Source organism: Bufo bufo, chromosome 2 (assembly GCF_905171765.1).
Source record: "Bufo bufo chromosome 2, aBufBuf1.1, whole genome shotgun sequence".
Lineage (NCBI taxonomy): Eukaryota > Metazoa > Chordata > Amphibia > Anura > Bufonidae > Bufo > Bufo bufo.
Genome location: NC_053390.1, coordinates 329,685,513 through 329,701,191, shown reverse-complemented (window position 1 = coordinate 329,701,191; position 15,679 = coordinate 329,685,513). Strand labels below are relative to the sequence as shown.

At 40.4% G+C, this 15,679-nt stretch overlaps 1 protein-coding gene and 1 long non-coding RNA gene across 2 annotated transcripts in view; one reads left to right on the top strand and one right to left on the bottom strand.

Annotated features, from left to right (window-relative positions):
• The window catches only part of NTRK2 (neurotrophic receptor tyrosine kinase 2), a 292,678-nt gene that overhangs the window by 117,369 nt on the left and 159,630 nt on the right, over positions 1 to 15,679 (top strand). Inside the window, exon 12 of the mRNA XM_040417023.1 lies at positions 2,420 to 2,519. Coding sequence (XP_040272957.1) covers positions 2,420 to 2,519 — 100 coding nt within the window. The remainder of the gene's footprint in view (positions 1 to 2,419; positions 2,520 to 15,679) is intronic.
• On the bottom strand, positions 77 to 15,613 carry LOC120989116. Its single transcript, XR_005776226.1, has 4 exons — positions 15,603 to 15,613; positions 7,760 to 7,774; positions 3,526 to 3,530; positions 77 to 258 (listed from the first exon to the last, which is right to left on the bottom strand). It is a non-coding gene; the product is annotated as an uncharacterized LOC120989116 (long non-coding RNA).

Sequence of the window (15,679 nt, the reverse complement as noted above, 5' to 3'; positions counted from 1 at the left end):
TATGTAGATAGGGGCTTACTTAAAAACCTGGCAGAGCCCCTTTAAGAGCACAGTGGTAAGTCAGGCATCTGTGTTGGTCCTATGTTCATATGTGCCTGCATTGCTGAGAAAAATTAAGTTTTAATATATGCAAATGAGACTCTAGGAGCAACGGGGGCGTTGCCGTTACACCTAGAGGCTCTGCTCTCTCTCCAACTGCTGTGTTCTCTGCACTTTGATCGACAGGGCCAAAGGTGATGACATTTTTACTGCCTTGAACTGTCAATGAAAGAGGCTCATTTGCATGTATAAAAACAGAATTTTTCTCAGCAATGTGGGCACATATGAACATGGCACCAACACAGATATCTTCAGCTGCCAAGTGCACGTGTAACAGGTCACCCAGTTTCATAGGTACAAATCTGCTGACAGATGCTTTTTAACCAATGTAATTTTATTATCTTTGAATGAAGTAAAAAATCTAGAAGTAGTAGCTGTGAAGTGATTTGGTAACAAAATACAGTAAATTGAAGCCAGTAAAGAGATTGATAAAGGGGGCAGTGAAAAAAAGGGGTACAGCAGAATTGACTATGGTTGTGCCTTGTTGCTAGGAGACAAAAGTTGCAGTAATCAAGGTGGAAATTACAGTTGTAGGAATTAGGCTGTTTTGGAAGTTAAAATGGTGTACATTTTGGAAATGTCCACGTGAAAATGGAAGAATTTAAAGAGGAGCTGTAACCTCTCCTGACAAGTCTGTTGTAGTAACTACTCGCATCCACTACTCGCATCCACAATTCTGGAACATCTATCCTTATGACTCTATATTGTGCCATTCCTTTATTATTCCTTCAAGAGGTTGTGAATGATTTGTTAGCAGTTTGCAATGAAGGTCTATTGGTGTAACCAGTTGGGAGTCTGATTCTATCCAATCATTGCTGCCACGGACAGGCTGTAGGGGGACACCCCCTCCAACTGGTAACACCAATGGACCTTCATTGAACATGTCTACCAATTCATTTATAACTTCTAGTTGAAATAATAAAGGTATGGCACAATATAGAGTCATAAGACTAGATGCTGCAGAATTGTTATTACATGGGGAGTGCACGTAGTTACTAAAACAGACATGTCAGGAGTGGTAAAAGGTCCTCTTTAAAAATGTGAAATGTGAAGGAGAGTCCGTGGATTTAGAGTGCCTTAGGTTCCCCCATATCAACAGATGTTGATGCCCATGAGGATATTGCTGAAAGGCTGAGAGATATATAGATATCCAAACTGTTGGAATACAGGTTAGAAGTAGACAAATGGATCCGGTCATTTACATACCAATGTTGTATATACCATCCACAGGCAAGTATATATTTGCAAAATGTGGTAGTGTAGATACAGGTAGTGTAGAAAGCAGTATTGGGCAAAAGACAGAACCTTGATTTACATGAGCAGAGCGAGGTATGGCTGTGAAAATTGTACCATTACCTAAAACCATTAAATATCAGTCCCAAGTTCCACTGGCTGCTGAGGGTGGTTGGTGTCAAATCACAAACAAGGATCGCTCAGGAGAATCGGGAAGGACATTGGTCATTTTAATGTGGAATCAAGAAGGACATTGGTCATTTTAATGTGGAATCAAGAAGGACATTGGTCATTTTGTTAGCAGAATGAATAGGGAAAGTATTGAAGTAAAGATAGTTGAATGATTGCGCTCTAATAATGTCCAACCTGTTTAAATAATGATATTTGTAGCATCTCATGTATCTTCAGAGGTCTACAAACCCTCTAATAATTCTCAGAGTATGTGTTGTAGTTGCACTCAGTATAAGCTTGTAATATATTATCGCAGAAATACTTCTATGAGGTCTCATTTTATTGTCCCATACTAATGTTTCAGGACGTTTCAGGTAGCTGTAAATGAGTCTCAAGGGTTTGCCTGTCTCTGAATGAGTCTGTGAGGCAAAGCTTGTAGATTTCAGTTCAGTGAGGGCTTTGACCAAGCTAATTCTGTGTTGCTAAGCAATGGATGTGAAGCCACATGCAGTGCAATCACTTGTCCCTATGTAGAGGAAGCTACTAAATTATGTATTCTAAGAGGACTCCCAACGAATGCTCACAAGCACCATTTGTATTGCAAATCTCAGATAAATAATATAAGCTAAAAATATGTAAAAGCCCACACATTCTAATATGACTGATTGAACACAGAGAGCCATTATTTTAAATGTGCACCCAAATTTTTGAAATCATACACTTTTAAGCTGAAATCACACACTTTTCCTTATACCAGCTATAGGCTTGTTATTTCTTTTACACCATTATTTTACACCCAAAACCTGGCCCATTTTATGAATTCCTGTAGGCAAGCCCCCTTTCTGTCTAGAGAGATTCAGCTACAGTGTTTTAGAGACTATGGATACATTTAACCTGTTGTTGTTTTTTTTTGCAGGTTTATGTTGTTGTTGGTATTGCAGCCTTGGTCTGTACAGGGTTGGTGATAATGCTAATCATCTTAAAGTTTGGAAGACATTCCAAGTTTGGACTAAAAGGTAAAAAAGCTGATATTTTATGACTTATTAATATCATGTTTTTGAAAAAGTAATTTCTATGTTGAAAACTCTATCATTTCCTGATATCTGTTCTGCTCTTGTTTCACAATTTGTTTGCTTTTTTTTAAAATTAATTGTTAATATATATTTTGTACATAATTGCATTTATCAAAGTACATGATCGAACGGTTCCTTCGGATTGAACTCGTAGCTTTTAAGCGTATGATGTGTTGAACTTTGATTGAACAACTCAAATATTTTTATACGGTTTATTCTAAGTATGCCCCTGAAGCAATAATGCAAGCCCCAGCTGTCAGTGGTCAATTAAAGGGAGCATTGTATGTGTAAAGTGGAATGTACACACACTGTGTCCTGAGTGACAGCAACTTACAGCATAGCCATCACTTGCTTGCTACAGCACAGATGTCAAGCATTGCCTGCCGAGAGGAGCCTTCGGGTGCATCAGAGGTTCCTGTTTACCTTGTCTGGATTAGTATGACTTCATAGGAGTAGATTTGTTATATAGACCACTCTTGTCTTTCAACAGTTAACAATACTATCCATTCACTTTGCTGCTGGACTTTGTGTAGTTCTTTGTGAAGTAAGAAGGTTTGATATAAGTGTAAGGAGGATTCCATTTATTGTACTGTATCCATGTATTTGCTGCTTCATTTTAAACATGCATAATATGTCTTGACTCTTGAGTTCTGTTCATTTTTGCATTGAGTTCGGTCAGGGGTTCTAGTATTTTTGACTGCAAAAATAAGTGGTAACCCCATAGAAACCAGGCAGATCCCATTATATGTTAGTGGGTCCATCAGATGCATCATGGCTCCTTTATGAATTGAAGTCATGACACTACTGTGAGCATAGTCTATTTTGCTACTAAAAGTTTACTGATCGTTCTCTGGAGATCCATTAAGGATGTCTTATGCCGATATGAAGAATTTATGTTCCAAGAGGACAAAAACATCAAAACATAAATGTTTGTATATGTCCGTTACACTGGACCTACATATTGATGAAATAAAACAAATCCATGATTCGATGTACCTTTTAGTTGGCTAGTTTTAGATGTAATGGATCTGGCAGTTAAATAGCCCACCTACAAGCTGCGAAATAATGCACTGGGGGATTTCCAGTGAGAATTTGGGGATTTCAGGTTTTTGAATTTGTGTGCAAATCAGGAATTCATGCAGACTGGCTGTATGGGAAATATGTGTCTGGCGGAATTGGTCAGCAGTTTTTCCAATGCTATGTCGATGGTAAACACCAAATAATAGAATTTTGTGGAGTTTAGAATGAAAAGTTGTTGACATTGAATTATATGTAACTGTGATTGTAATTGTTCATATAGCCATTACTAAGCTGGAAACTACTAATGGAAGTGTTTAAATGGACAGGTTTCTAAAGCCATGTGATTGATAAATGATTGATCCCTTATTATATATGCTGTCTTATACAGAAGGTCTATCCACATGCAACACAGATAGATAAATAGATAGACAGACAGATAAATAGATAGATATTAGATAGATAGATACAATATGAGATAGATAGACAGATACAATATGAGATAAATAGATGGATATTAGATAGATAGATAGAATATGAGATAGATAGATAGAATATGAGATAGATAGATAGATAGATAGATAGATAGATAGATAGATAGATAGATAGAATATGAGATAGCAAGACCATGTTTTCTACTGTTCAATCTTTCTCCTGTGAGCCTCTGTAACACTTTATTTATGTGATAGCCCGTGAATTTATGGAGTTAGTAAAGATGGGAAGTATTTTGTATCTATCTATTTATCTATCTAACTATCTATCTATCTATCTATCTATCTATCCGTCTATCTATATATCTAATATCTATTATTTATCTCATATCTATCTATCTATCTATTTAATCTATCTTCTATCTATTTAATCTATCTATCTATATTCTATCTATCTATCTATCTATCTATCTAATATCTATTTATCTATCTATCCGTCCGTCTATCTATTATCTATCTATCTATCTATCTATCTACCGTATCTCATATCTATTTATCTATCTATTATCTATCTCATATCTATCTATCTATCTATCTATCTATCTACCGTATCTCATATCTATTTATCTATCTATTATCTATCTCATATCTATCTATCTATCTATCTATCTATCTATCTATTATCTATCTCATATCTATCTATCTATCTATCTATCTTATCTCTGCCAAAAGTCCTTCTTTGCCATCCATCCGTTATAATCTTACATTTAGAGCTACCATGTCAGAAATGAAATATTCATACAAATGTGTTAAGATGGATGTAGTTCTAAAACTGGCATGTTAGGAGCTAGAACAATGGATACGCAGTAATGTGGGAATGCGTCCCTCTCTATTTTTTGCATACACATGTTTAGGATCCACATCCATTCTATGGGCTGTGACACTGAGCTATCAATGTGATAATGTGTTTTGACAGAGAACAGTGCATCACTTTTGTGGTATTCATCTCAAATTGACCTGTTTATTCTCCAGGGACATCATGGACTATTCTCCATTATTATGTAGTCTATTGATCACATGCTGAGCAGTATACAGTAGTCAGCACTAGTTTACAGCAGGCCACTGGTCTTACTTATGGCGTCAGCTGCAGAACGTTACGGTCTGGAAAATGCAGTCCATAAACTCAGTACCAAAGGTGATTTAATGATTAGTCTATAACTCTTTACAAAATCATCTTAATCGTCGTGTCTGCTTGTCCTCAGGATATAATATATAGAATCGGTATGATATATTATTGCATATCGTAAGTCTCGGGTGTGTAACCAGAGAACATGCTATAGCAGTAACTATTGGGGAGGAAGAGAAAACCACTAGTGGCCCAGCTATGCACAAGATGAACAGGTACTGCCATTTTGTTTGGAAGCTCTCCAGGCTTCTGTGGTGATGATGTAAAGCACATGTGAGGACATAGAGTTCATGGACTATAAAGAATAGAAGTAACAACGCAGTTTTACAGTCTGTCTATATACACAATGATTGTTTTAAACAATTCTCCTGTGAATTGGATGTAATTACACCAATAGTACATGCACTGCGGGAGAGCAATATTAGACTTTACATTAGTATTAGGTATTTTGTCCTAATGTTTGTGTCTAGGAAATATGTAAAGCAGACCACTAGGATCACTTCTTGATGGGGTTCATTTGGCTCCATATACTGTATGTGTTGCTGTTACCGGATAATCTCATTGAGGGTTTAGTTGCTTGTAGTTTATAATCCTCTTGTCCTTGCTGCACTAGAAATCTTCTCTGTATACATTGAATTATTGGTGGGTTTGTGGTGGGCAAAGTAGAGCAAAGTATGGACAGTTTGTGGCAGACATAAAGGAGGGTACCACCATCTTGGGGTGATACAATTCTCATCCTCAGTGCCCAGACACGTTCTGTCTATCTATATAGATATTTATCTTCTGTGTGAGCAGGTAATATTTGCATGTAGCTGTATAGATGGTCCCCAGAAATAATTTTACTGGTGGGCCCTAGACACCCTAGTCCGACACTGGGTCAGGTGTGATCTGAGTTGAAGACCTGGAGGCAAAGAAAATTATAGCTCCAGCAATTATTGTAACCCTTAAAATTAATTTTAAGGGTTATTACAATAATTGCTGGAGCTGGATTTTTGTCTGCTAACCCTGATTTAGATTGCATCTCTACTTGCTGGGCTACAAAGAAAATTGTAGCCTGAAGCTTAAAGGAAATGTGTCATCAAAAGTTTTTTCCTGCCAGTTAAAACCAGATAGTAACACATCTCCTTTTTTCGAATCTGTTTTTATTTTCTGATTGTAGATTTTTTTTTTTGTCTGTTTCCTGAACATGATTATAGAGGCGGCCATCTTGTCTGAGCTGTTCTTAGCAACATTTAGAGATATGCTTTACAGCAGCCACATGGAGCATAGACACATTGAACAGCAGGGGACCTCTTTGACTTCTGTGGGACTTCTAGGCATGCTATGTGTCCTGTGCAGAGGTCAAGAGGGAGTAGATAAGCTGTGATAGCACCTATTATGAATGGTTTATCCCGTGTTATCTATATGTGGGTGATATCTGTCATTCTAATCCTGCCTATAATGTTAAGCATAGAACTGCAGTAAAGTGATCTAAACAGACCAAGAAGCAGCGTCTATTATTAAGCTTAATGGCCAGTGGGAAAACTGCAGGATTTTAGGATTTTTTTAAAATAGATATTAACATGGAAAATTTAAAATGACCACCATACTGTTTAAAAATATTTCTAACATAAAAACATGATTTAAACAATAGGTCATTTTGCGATGACATATTCCCTTTAATAAGCCAAATACTGGATTTTAGAATACCAGTGCAAGTAAACTTACTATAAACAGCTTTTGTTTATTGCTCATTTTCTCCCCTAAAGCAAAACTAAGCAGCTTATAAATAGTCTTCATTAAAAATGTCCAACCATTGTGGTGCGGTAGAGTCTATGGAACTCCTGCACATAGTTGGCTATGCTGCTGCTACTGACAAAGATTCAACAACACACTCCTGCTGGCTGCTGTTAGCTCTCTCTGCTCTCTCCCTCCCTTCTCTCTGAGTAGCCCAATGTAAAACAATCAAGCAGGGAGCAAGGAGGAAGTTGTACACAGCCATTGATTGTATTTTTGTAAAAGTAAAACAGTATTTCTACCAAATGAGTCTAGTGTGGAGAGGGAGAAATGCACCAACTCCTCAGAGAGGGGAGAGCTAGCACAAACTGTGCTGTACAGAGTATAAGTAGGGAGGGGAGCATACATCAGAGTCTGCAGGGGAAGGGGATCAATCACATAAGTAGTGTATCAGTGTAGAGAGAGAGAAGAGTGCCCAGTGCAGAATCTGCAGGGGACAGGGAGAATCACACACGCACAGAATCAGTGTTTTTCATCGCCAAAGGAGTAATCAGTCCAGAAACGAAGCTGTGCTTGTGCAGGCAATCTAGGGAAGGCAGCAGTTCACATCTAGCATGTTTAACTTGAAGAAAAGTGCCCTCAGGCAACTAAAAGCAGGTAGCAAACTACATATCAGGGGGTCTGAAAATGAACAAAGAAGTAGATTATGCAGTCTGAACCTTTTTATACTCCAACTTTTTTAACTCATGATGATCTATAAAGGCGGGTTTAGACTGCACGATGTAGTTGTCACGTACGGGAGGAGTGTGTGACGCCCTGAGCTCCACCCTCACCTCTGTTCCTGCCTACTTGCGCGGAACGCCCTAGGCGACGTTGTACAACTTGACGGCGGTCCTTAATCTGAGTACATGCAGGGCCTTAAAGGTAAGAATACAATAAAGGAGAAAACAACAAACAAAGTGACAGGCAGGCACTGAGGGGTTAATCAAATATCAAAGTCAATACGAGCCGAGGTCAGGAGCCTGGAGGAACAACAATACAAAAGGGAAAAGCAAGATCAAGTCAAACTCACGCCGGGGTAAAAGCCAAGAGGTCGCGTCAAATGCAGGAGGTAGCAAGAGTGAGGTCAAAATACGGAGCCGAGGTCAAAACACAACAAACACTAACAGACAAAATGCTGGTGAATTAAATAAGACCAATCACAGGCAACCTGTGGCCAGCAGGCTGCCTGTTTAAAAATAGCCCTGGCTGGTGAGTCACATGACGTGGCCAGCGTCATGTGACTCACAGTGCACAGCCCAACTCAGCTGAGCACCGATCATCATTATCGGCGCTCAGCTCCTCTGCTGCTCGCCTGCTGCCATGTAGACGAGGACATAGGCTGCGTTCTTGACCCTCTCAGCGGCGCAGCAAAGGAAGCACACGTTGCTTGCCCCTCGTAACAGTAGTGTAGTGTAGTGTTCCTTCCCGACAGTCGGCTTCTCATTCAGTCAAGCAGACTGCTCCATTTACAAGCAACGATCTTCACAGTATGAGGACAAGGGGTCGCTATTGCGATCGCTCATCCTCATACATCTGCATGGTTTCTGGGCAGCAGATCACTGTTTAGACAGCGCAATCTGCTGCCCACAAACGATAAGGTGTTCCTGCATGAACGACAGGATCACCCAATTACAGTCGTTCCCGATAATCTGCCCGATAATTGGCTCGTGTAAATCCACCTTAATATATGTAAAGATTATCTTTTCCTTGTCAAAGGTGTATATAGCCTTTAAATGATTGATAGCAGAACTAAAAAGCTGTTAACTCTGAATAAATATATGTACTATGTTAACTATTGTCTTTAGGTTGTAGCTCATGTAGCATTTTTAAAACCATAAATGGACATTCCCTTTAATAGTTACAGTATGTTGCAGTTCTGGACTATGTTTCTTCAGTTTTGACCATCATTTTTATAGCTGCATCAAATCTAGTGCCTGACTAAAGCTGTCCATGCAGAAAAGGCTACATGCGGTCCGCAAAAAAAACGGATGACGTTCCGTATGGCGGATCCGTTTTTTTTGCTGATCCATTGTAATAATGCCTATCCTTGTCCGCAAACTAGAAAAAAATAGGGCATGCGCTATTTTTTTTGCGGAGCAACGGAACGGACATACTGATGCGGACACACGGTGTGCTGTCCGCGTTTTTTGAGGACCCATTGAAATGAATAGGTCCGCATCCTATCCGCAAAAAAAACGGAACGGACTCGGAAACAAAATACGGTCGTGTGCATGATACCAAAGACAGAACCTTCCCCAGCAGGTTATCCTAACATTCACAAACCAGCATCTTCTCCAGCACCTTCGGTCCCAGGCTTTGGCTTTTACAGACCGTTATGTTATTATGTTGGTCACTAAGTAATTGAAGGTTCTCTTCTTTTCTACAATTATGAATATTAAAGTACCTCAATAATTTTTAGTTGTGCTAGGCAAGCAGGGTTGCAATGCCAACTGTCCGGAAATTCCTGGACACTCTGCGAAAATAGGTGACTATTTTTACTGTGTCCGTTAAGATGTATCTGTGATTTTTTTTTAGGCTGGTGGTGCTTGACTAGATTATTTTGGTGGTAATTAATTATCACCATTTTAGAGCTCACAGTAAATGCTGGTAATGAGTTCTTATCCCTATATGGAGCTATAGACATGGATTACGTATATTCTTCATCATTCATAATCGTTTTCCAATTTGTCCGTAAAAAATGTTGGATGTCCGTGATTTGGGCATAAGTTGTCCAGAAAGAAGAAAAATTCTGGTTGCCAACTCTGTGGGCTAGTTTTACACTGGCGTTCGGGAGATCCAGCAGCCTGTCCTGGCAGGGAGCAGCCGGCATTGCCGGAAGCTACACGAATGCCGTCCTGGGGACGGGCAGAGATCTGGCCACAACCCAACAAGTTTGTTAGATTGTTTTTTTATATTATAGTTCTATTTGTTCCAAGAAATAGTTACTACATAGTAAGCATGACAACTTCAACATGAGTAAGGAGCTGTAAAGGTACAGCCATTATTAACTGTTTGATTGCTGGCAATAATATAAGCCAGCTCTTTTCCGTAGGACTATTCTTCTCTTTACATTAGGTTGTTCTACACATCTGGTATTGTGAATACAATATTTTAATATGGACTTGTGTCTGGGCCGTGACTCTCCAGAGAACACCGTCCATTTCCTCTCCTCTCTTATATTTCAGGTAGACTAGCCAAACTGTTCAACTGATAATAAAGATGAGAAAATTGGGAAATCAGATGATTAAAACATGATGTCACATAGCTGCTATTGTATTACCTCCAGTGACCTGGACAGACAGATAAGCCTAGTGAAAATGAGATGATAATAGGCATCAAGCTATCAAATGCTTTCTTTCATGTTCTTGAACTGCGTGATAAATTTCCTTGATTGGTTGATATGGGTAATTATGCTGTTCTTAATTGTATGCATTTTTGTACAATATGCAGTATGCTTTTAGCAGTTAAAGCGGTTTTTCCAGAAGTAGAATATTGATGACCTGTCCTCAGGATAGGTCATCAATATCTAATCATTGGGGGTTCATCTGACATCACCACTGATCAGCTCATTGAAGAGGATGTGAATTCCGGTAAGTTTTGCAGCATCCTCCCAGCATACCAAGCACAGCGCCATACGTTGCATAGTGGCTGTGCTTGGTATTGCATCCCAGGCCTATTCACTTGAATGGGACTGAGATGCAAATAGACCATGTGAGCGATGAACATGGCGTCACATGGCTTAGGAAAAGGTCACAGTGCTTTGAGGTATTAAAAATGGGCCTGGGCTGCAGTACCAAGCACAGCTTCTATACCATGTATGACACTGTACTCGGTTTGAAGTAAGTAGGCCACAGCGCTTAGGCTACTTTCACACTAGCGGCACGGACCTCCGCCGTAACAGCCTGCCGAATGCGTCCTGCCGCTAGTGAACATGTGCCCCCAGACTGCCACTCCGTCCCCATTGACTATAATAGGAGCGGGGGCGGAGTTCTGGCGGAGGCATGGCAGAGCACGGCGAGAGGCTAAACTACGACATGTCCGACATTTATTCTGGCAGCCTCTCGCCGTGCCTCCGCTGGAACTCCGCCCCACCCCCATTATAGTCAATGGGGACGGAGCAGCAGTCCAGGGGCACACGTTCACTAGCGGCAGGACGGATCTGACAGGCTGTTCACCCGACTGAACAGCCTGCTGGAGGTCCGTGCCGCTAGTGTGAAAGTAGCCTTACCGTAGTGCAGCGACCTCTTCAAACAGCTGATTGGCAGCGGTGCCTGGTGTCAGACCCCCACTGATTAGATCAATAATGAAGTCTCGGATTACTCCTTGGTAATAGGATTGACAGATGGATGCTAAATCCGTTACCCTGCATGTGTCATTTTAAAATGATCAACATTTTTTGAGCAGGTCTGCTTGCAATGTAATTTGCACTTCTATTTTCACTTGATTGTCAGAGAATATAGGAGCTTCTAAAAAATAAAACACAAACAGTTTTTGTTTATGGTCTTAAATAGGACCTGTCACTACCACAACTCCTTGAATTCCCCATGCAATAACACTTCTGCAGCATCTATTCTCATAAACCTATATTGTGCCATTCTTCTGTGCAAAAAATGTCCAACTGGGTGTTACCATTTAGGGATGTGTCCTTTACAGTCTGACACTGGCAGTACTATGCAAGAATAAATTTATTTTGAACTATAAACAACCATTGTGAGAAATATCTGGCACTGCTATAAGACATGCAAGCCATATAATCAGGGGTGACAACATTTTCTTTTTATTGTAGACTCTTTAGGGTGAAGTTGTTGATTGATTTCTGCCAGTTTTGCAGCATAAAAAAGGTCACAAATTATGGCACAAATCGGTGCAAATCACAGTGCAAATCTTCACCTGATAGCAGGCATTGATTTCAATATCTGTCACTAGAACAATGGTGCCTTGCAGCACTGGGGCCTTAGGTTCGAAACCAACCAAGGACAACATCTGCATGGAGTTTGTATGTTCTCCCCGCGTTTATGTGGGTGTCCTCTGGGTACTCCGGTTTCCTCCCACACTCCAAAGACATACTGATAGGGAACTTAGATTGTGAGCCCCATTAGAGACAGCTTGATGCCAGTGGCGTACCTACCATATAGGCAGACCACGCAGCTGCTATGGGGCCCGTGAGGAAGAGTGGAGGAGAGGCCCCGCCCCTAATTGCTCCTGTCTATCTTTCTAAAGCTAAAGGACCTTTGATGATGTCATCACAGGTCCTGTAAGGGAACTGCACAGTTTAAAGTGTAGTTCCCAGGTTAGAACAGTGCATCTGCCAGGATCTGTGATGACATCATCTTCAACATCACAGGTCCTGCAGGATCTAGCAAAGGAACTGCACCAAAAATTATGTAGTTCCTAGGTTTGAAAGGTACATCTGCCAGGACCTGTGATGACATCATCACAGGTCCTTCAACCACTAACAGCAAGTATTAAAAATTCACAATCAGCTCTGCATTGATCTATACAGACTGGAATGGAGTGGTAAGAGGAGGTCCTCCACTTCTCATCATTTACCCCCCCCCATGCCCTGTTTTTACTCATTGCACACTCATGTATAATACTTCAGACAGTTACAGTGACCACTACCTCATGTACTTCACACAGTGACCATAATGTAAAACTGACCACATATTTCTGTAAACACTGCATCTACAGTATTATACCTTGTATGTCTCACATCAATACACTGTTCTGTATATATATATATATATACATACACACACTGCATATATTACACAGTATTATACCGTAGATGCAATATGTACAGATATATAGTATATCCAGCAGGGTACTGATATGTGAGGTACGAGGTATAATAGATGCAGTGTGTACAGATATATAGTATTTACAGCAGTGGACTGATATGTGAGGTACGAGCTATAATTTATACCTCATACCTCACGTCCATACACTGCTGTATTTACTATATACCTGTACACACTGCATCTATTATATCTCGTACCTCACATATCAGTACCTGCTGTATGTACTATAAATCTATACACACTGCATCTATTATACCTCGTATCTCACATATCAGTACACTGCTGTATATACTATATACCTGTACACGCTGCATATATTATACCTCATATATCCGTACACTGCTATATATACTATATATCTGTACACACTGCATCTATTATACCTCATACCTCACATAACAGTACACTGCTGTGTACACTATACATCTGTACACACTGCATCTATTATACCTCTTTTGTGTGCCAGGGCTGTTTTGTAATCCCAATCCGGCCCTGATGCATAAATTATAAAATGCAGCAGCAAGCATAGTTCATGGAACAAAGAGAGAGGCCTGGAATGGGTAGTGGGAGGGGCTATAAACGGGGAATGGGGGCCCAATTTAGATTCTTGCTATGGGGCCCAGTGATTTCTATGTACGCCCCTGCTTGATGCTAATGTCTGTAAAGTCCTGCGGAATAAAGTAGCGCTATATAAGTGCATAAAATAAATAAAATAAAAATATTAGAATAGCCAAATGTATTAAGAGGCATGCGTCTCTAATTTAATTTGTCACATTTAACTCCAATGCACTTCTTAGACCTGCTACAAACAAGTGGATGTGAGTCACATGTGGTTCAGGGGCCCCGTGTATTATCTGGCTCTCTGGCCATTGGCAACTGGTTTACTTGATTCACACATTCTGTAATGAGAGAAGATGCAGTTTGAGGAGTTGGCTTCATGCACCATACAAGATGACGGCTTATGTTGGCCCATTGTAGGAATGTAGAGTGCAAGTGCTCAGTCTGCCATAAGGACAGCTGGTTACATTAAGGAATGGAGTGTGAATGTACGTCAGGGTATTGTAAGGGCTTACAGCACATCTGGTCCCATTAATAAGTGTAAAGGGAAATTGCCTTAATTTACATTAATCTGTTATGGAGTATGAGCTCTTAGCTCTCTATAGCCATAAAGATGTATACTGTACTAACACCTTACTCCATACTGTCCTGCCCGCACTATATACAAGTATATCTTCCACATAGTGTAAACTGCTCACCTAATGTCAAGATCTCTGTAAGTAAAAAAATAAAACAAACCTGTAAATATATTGTCATATAAATATACTGTGTTATTATATCTACTTTATACATGAAGACAATGTCTTTCCATATGCCCTTTTAGGATGTATGGACACATCATAGAGGGCATTCCACACTCTTCTATGTGCTACATGGTCGGCCATTTATTTGAATAACTGCCCGTGGTACTACATTGACCATGCAGAGTGAAAACAGTAGCTGGATCCATTTTGACACAGCCCCTGGATGATATATTATGTATATAAAGGAATATAGAGTATATTGGAAGCGGTGAAGAGAGGAGAGAAGAAAGTAGACAAAAAACAAATGAGGAGGAACAAAAACCCAAGAGACGCTTGTAATCCTAAACCCTGTATTAAAGGGTTTTTCCGATGGTAGTTCTCTTCTCAGGAAGTCTGAGCAGTGAGAAGAGCTGGAACTCCAGCCAGCAGAACCATATTTTGTGGAACTAAGCTGGACTGCTAGAGCTGGTATGATTCATATCTACAATTACTGAATCAATTGGACAAGTGCGATAGGTTAAAAGGCTCAGTCAGCTTCCATGTAAAGCTGAATGGATGCTCTCTCTGGCAGGTATGGGTGTTGCTCTGCTCACCTGCTCCCCCTGCTCCTATTCTCCAGCTATTTAGACCCACCAGCCTTCCTCTCCAACCACTAGAGCAGCCCTCTAGCTCTTGAAGGGCCAGCACTTGCACTCTAAACTTCCCCAGCCTAAGGCAGGCCACACTGGGGTTCTTAAGGCACTTTTCCCTGTGCCTGAGCAATAGGTACTAGTCTGCTAGTGTCTTGCAAAAGTGTTCTGTTCTAGGTTTGTCTGCCCATTTACCAACTTTTGCCTGTTTCCCAGATTTGACCTTCACTGCCTGACCTGACCTCTGCCTGATCTCTGTTCTGACTCTGAGCTGTCCACTCTGACCTTGGACTTTTTATCAGATTGCATGAACTTATCTTGCCCTGACCTTGGCCGTTCCCTGACCACGTTTTATTTGTATTCTGATCCCTCGGTGCTCCAATCGATTTGAAGAGAGACTAATCCAACAGATCGCAGCCTAGTGCTTTTCCTGCAGCAAAGTCCAGATCCCTGTATAGGGAGCCATGTAGATAATGTCCTTAGGAGTATCCTCAAGCTAAATCTGTTAAAGTGGCACAGCTGATCCATATCCGCATTGTAACAGTTACAGCATTTCATGCTACCATTTGGCAGGGAGTCCAGAAGGCAATGAGTGGCCACCATTCTAAATGCCAGCATGCTTCAGCTGAGTCTAATTGTTTTGAGTTTTCTTGCATCCTGCCTAAATAATAGGGAACATCTTCACTCATAATTTGCCTTTGGATAGTAAAAATGGTGTGACATCTGCACATCCATATGCATAGAGAGTGAAATACATGGTTTTGGATATGTTTAGGAAAAGATTTCTATGTTTGAGGATAAATCTATAGGAGAGCACCATAGGTTCTGCTACATGCAGAACATAATAGCTGCAGCAGAGGAGGTGATTACTGGGTTCTTGACGATGCAGAGAGTGAACTGTACGGTGAATTCAGTGGGCAGCGAGCAGGGGAAGGAGTTGCTATAGCAACCGCTCTTAGTCGCAGACACAAATGCATCCT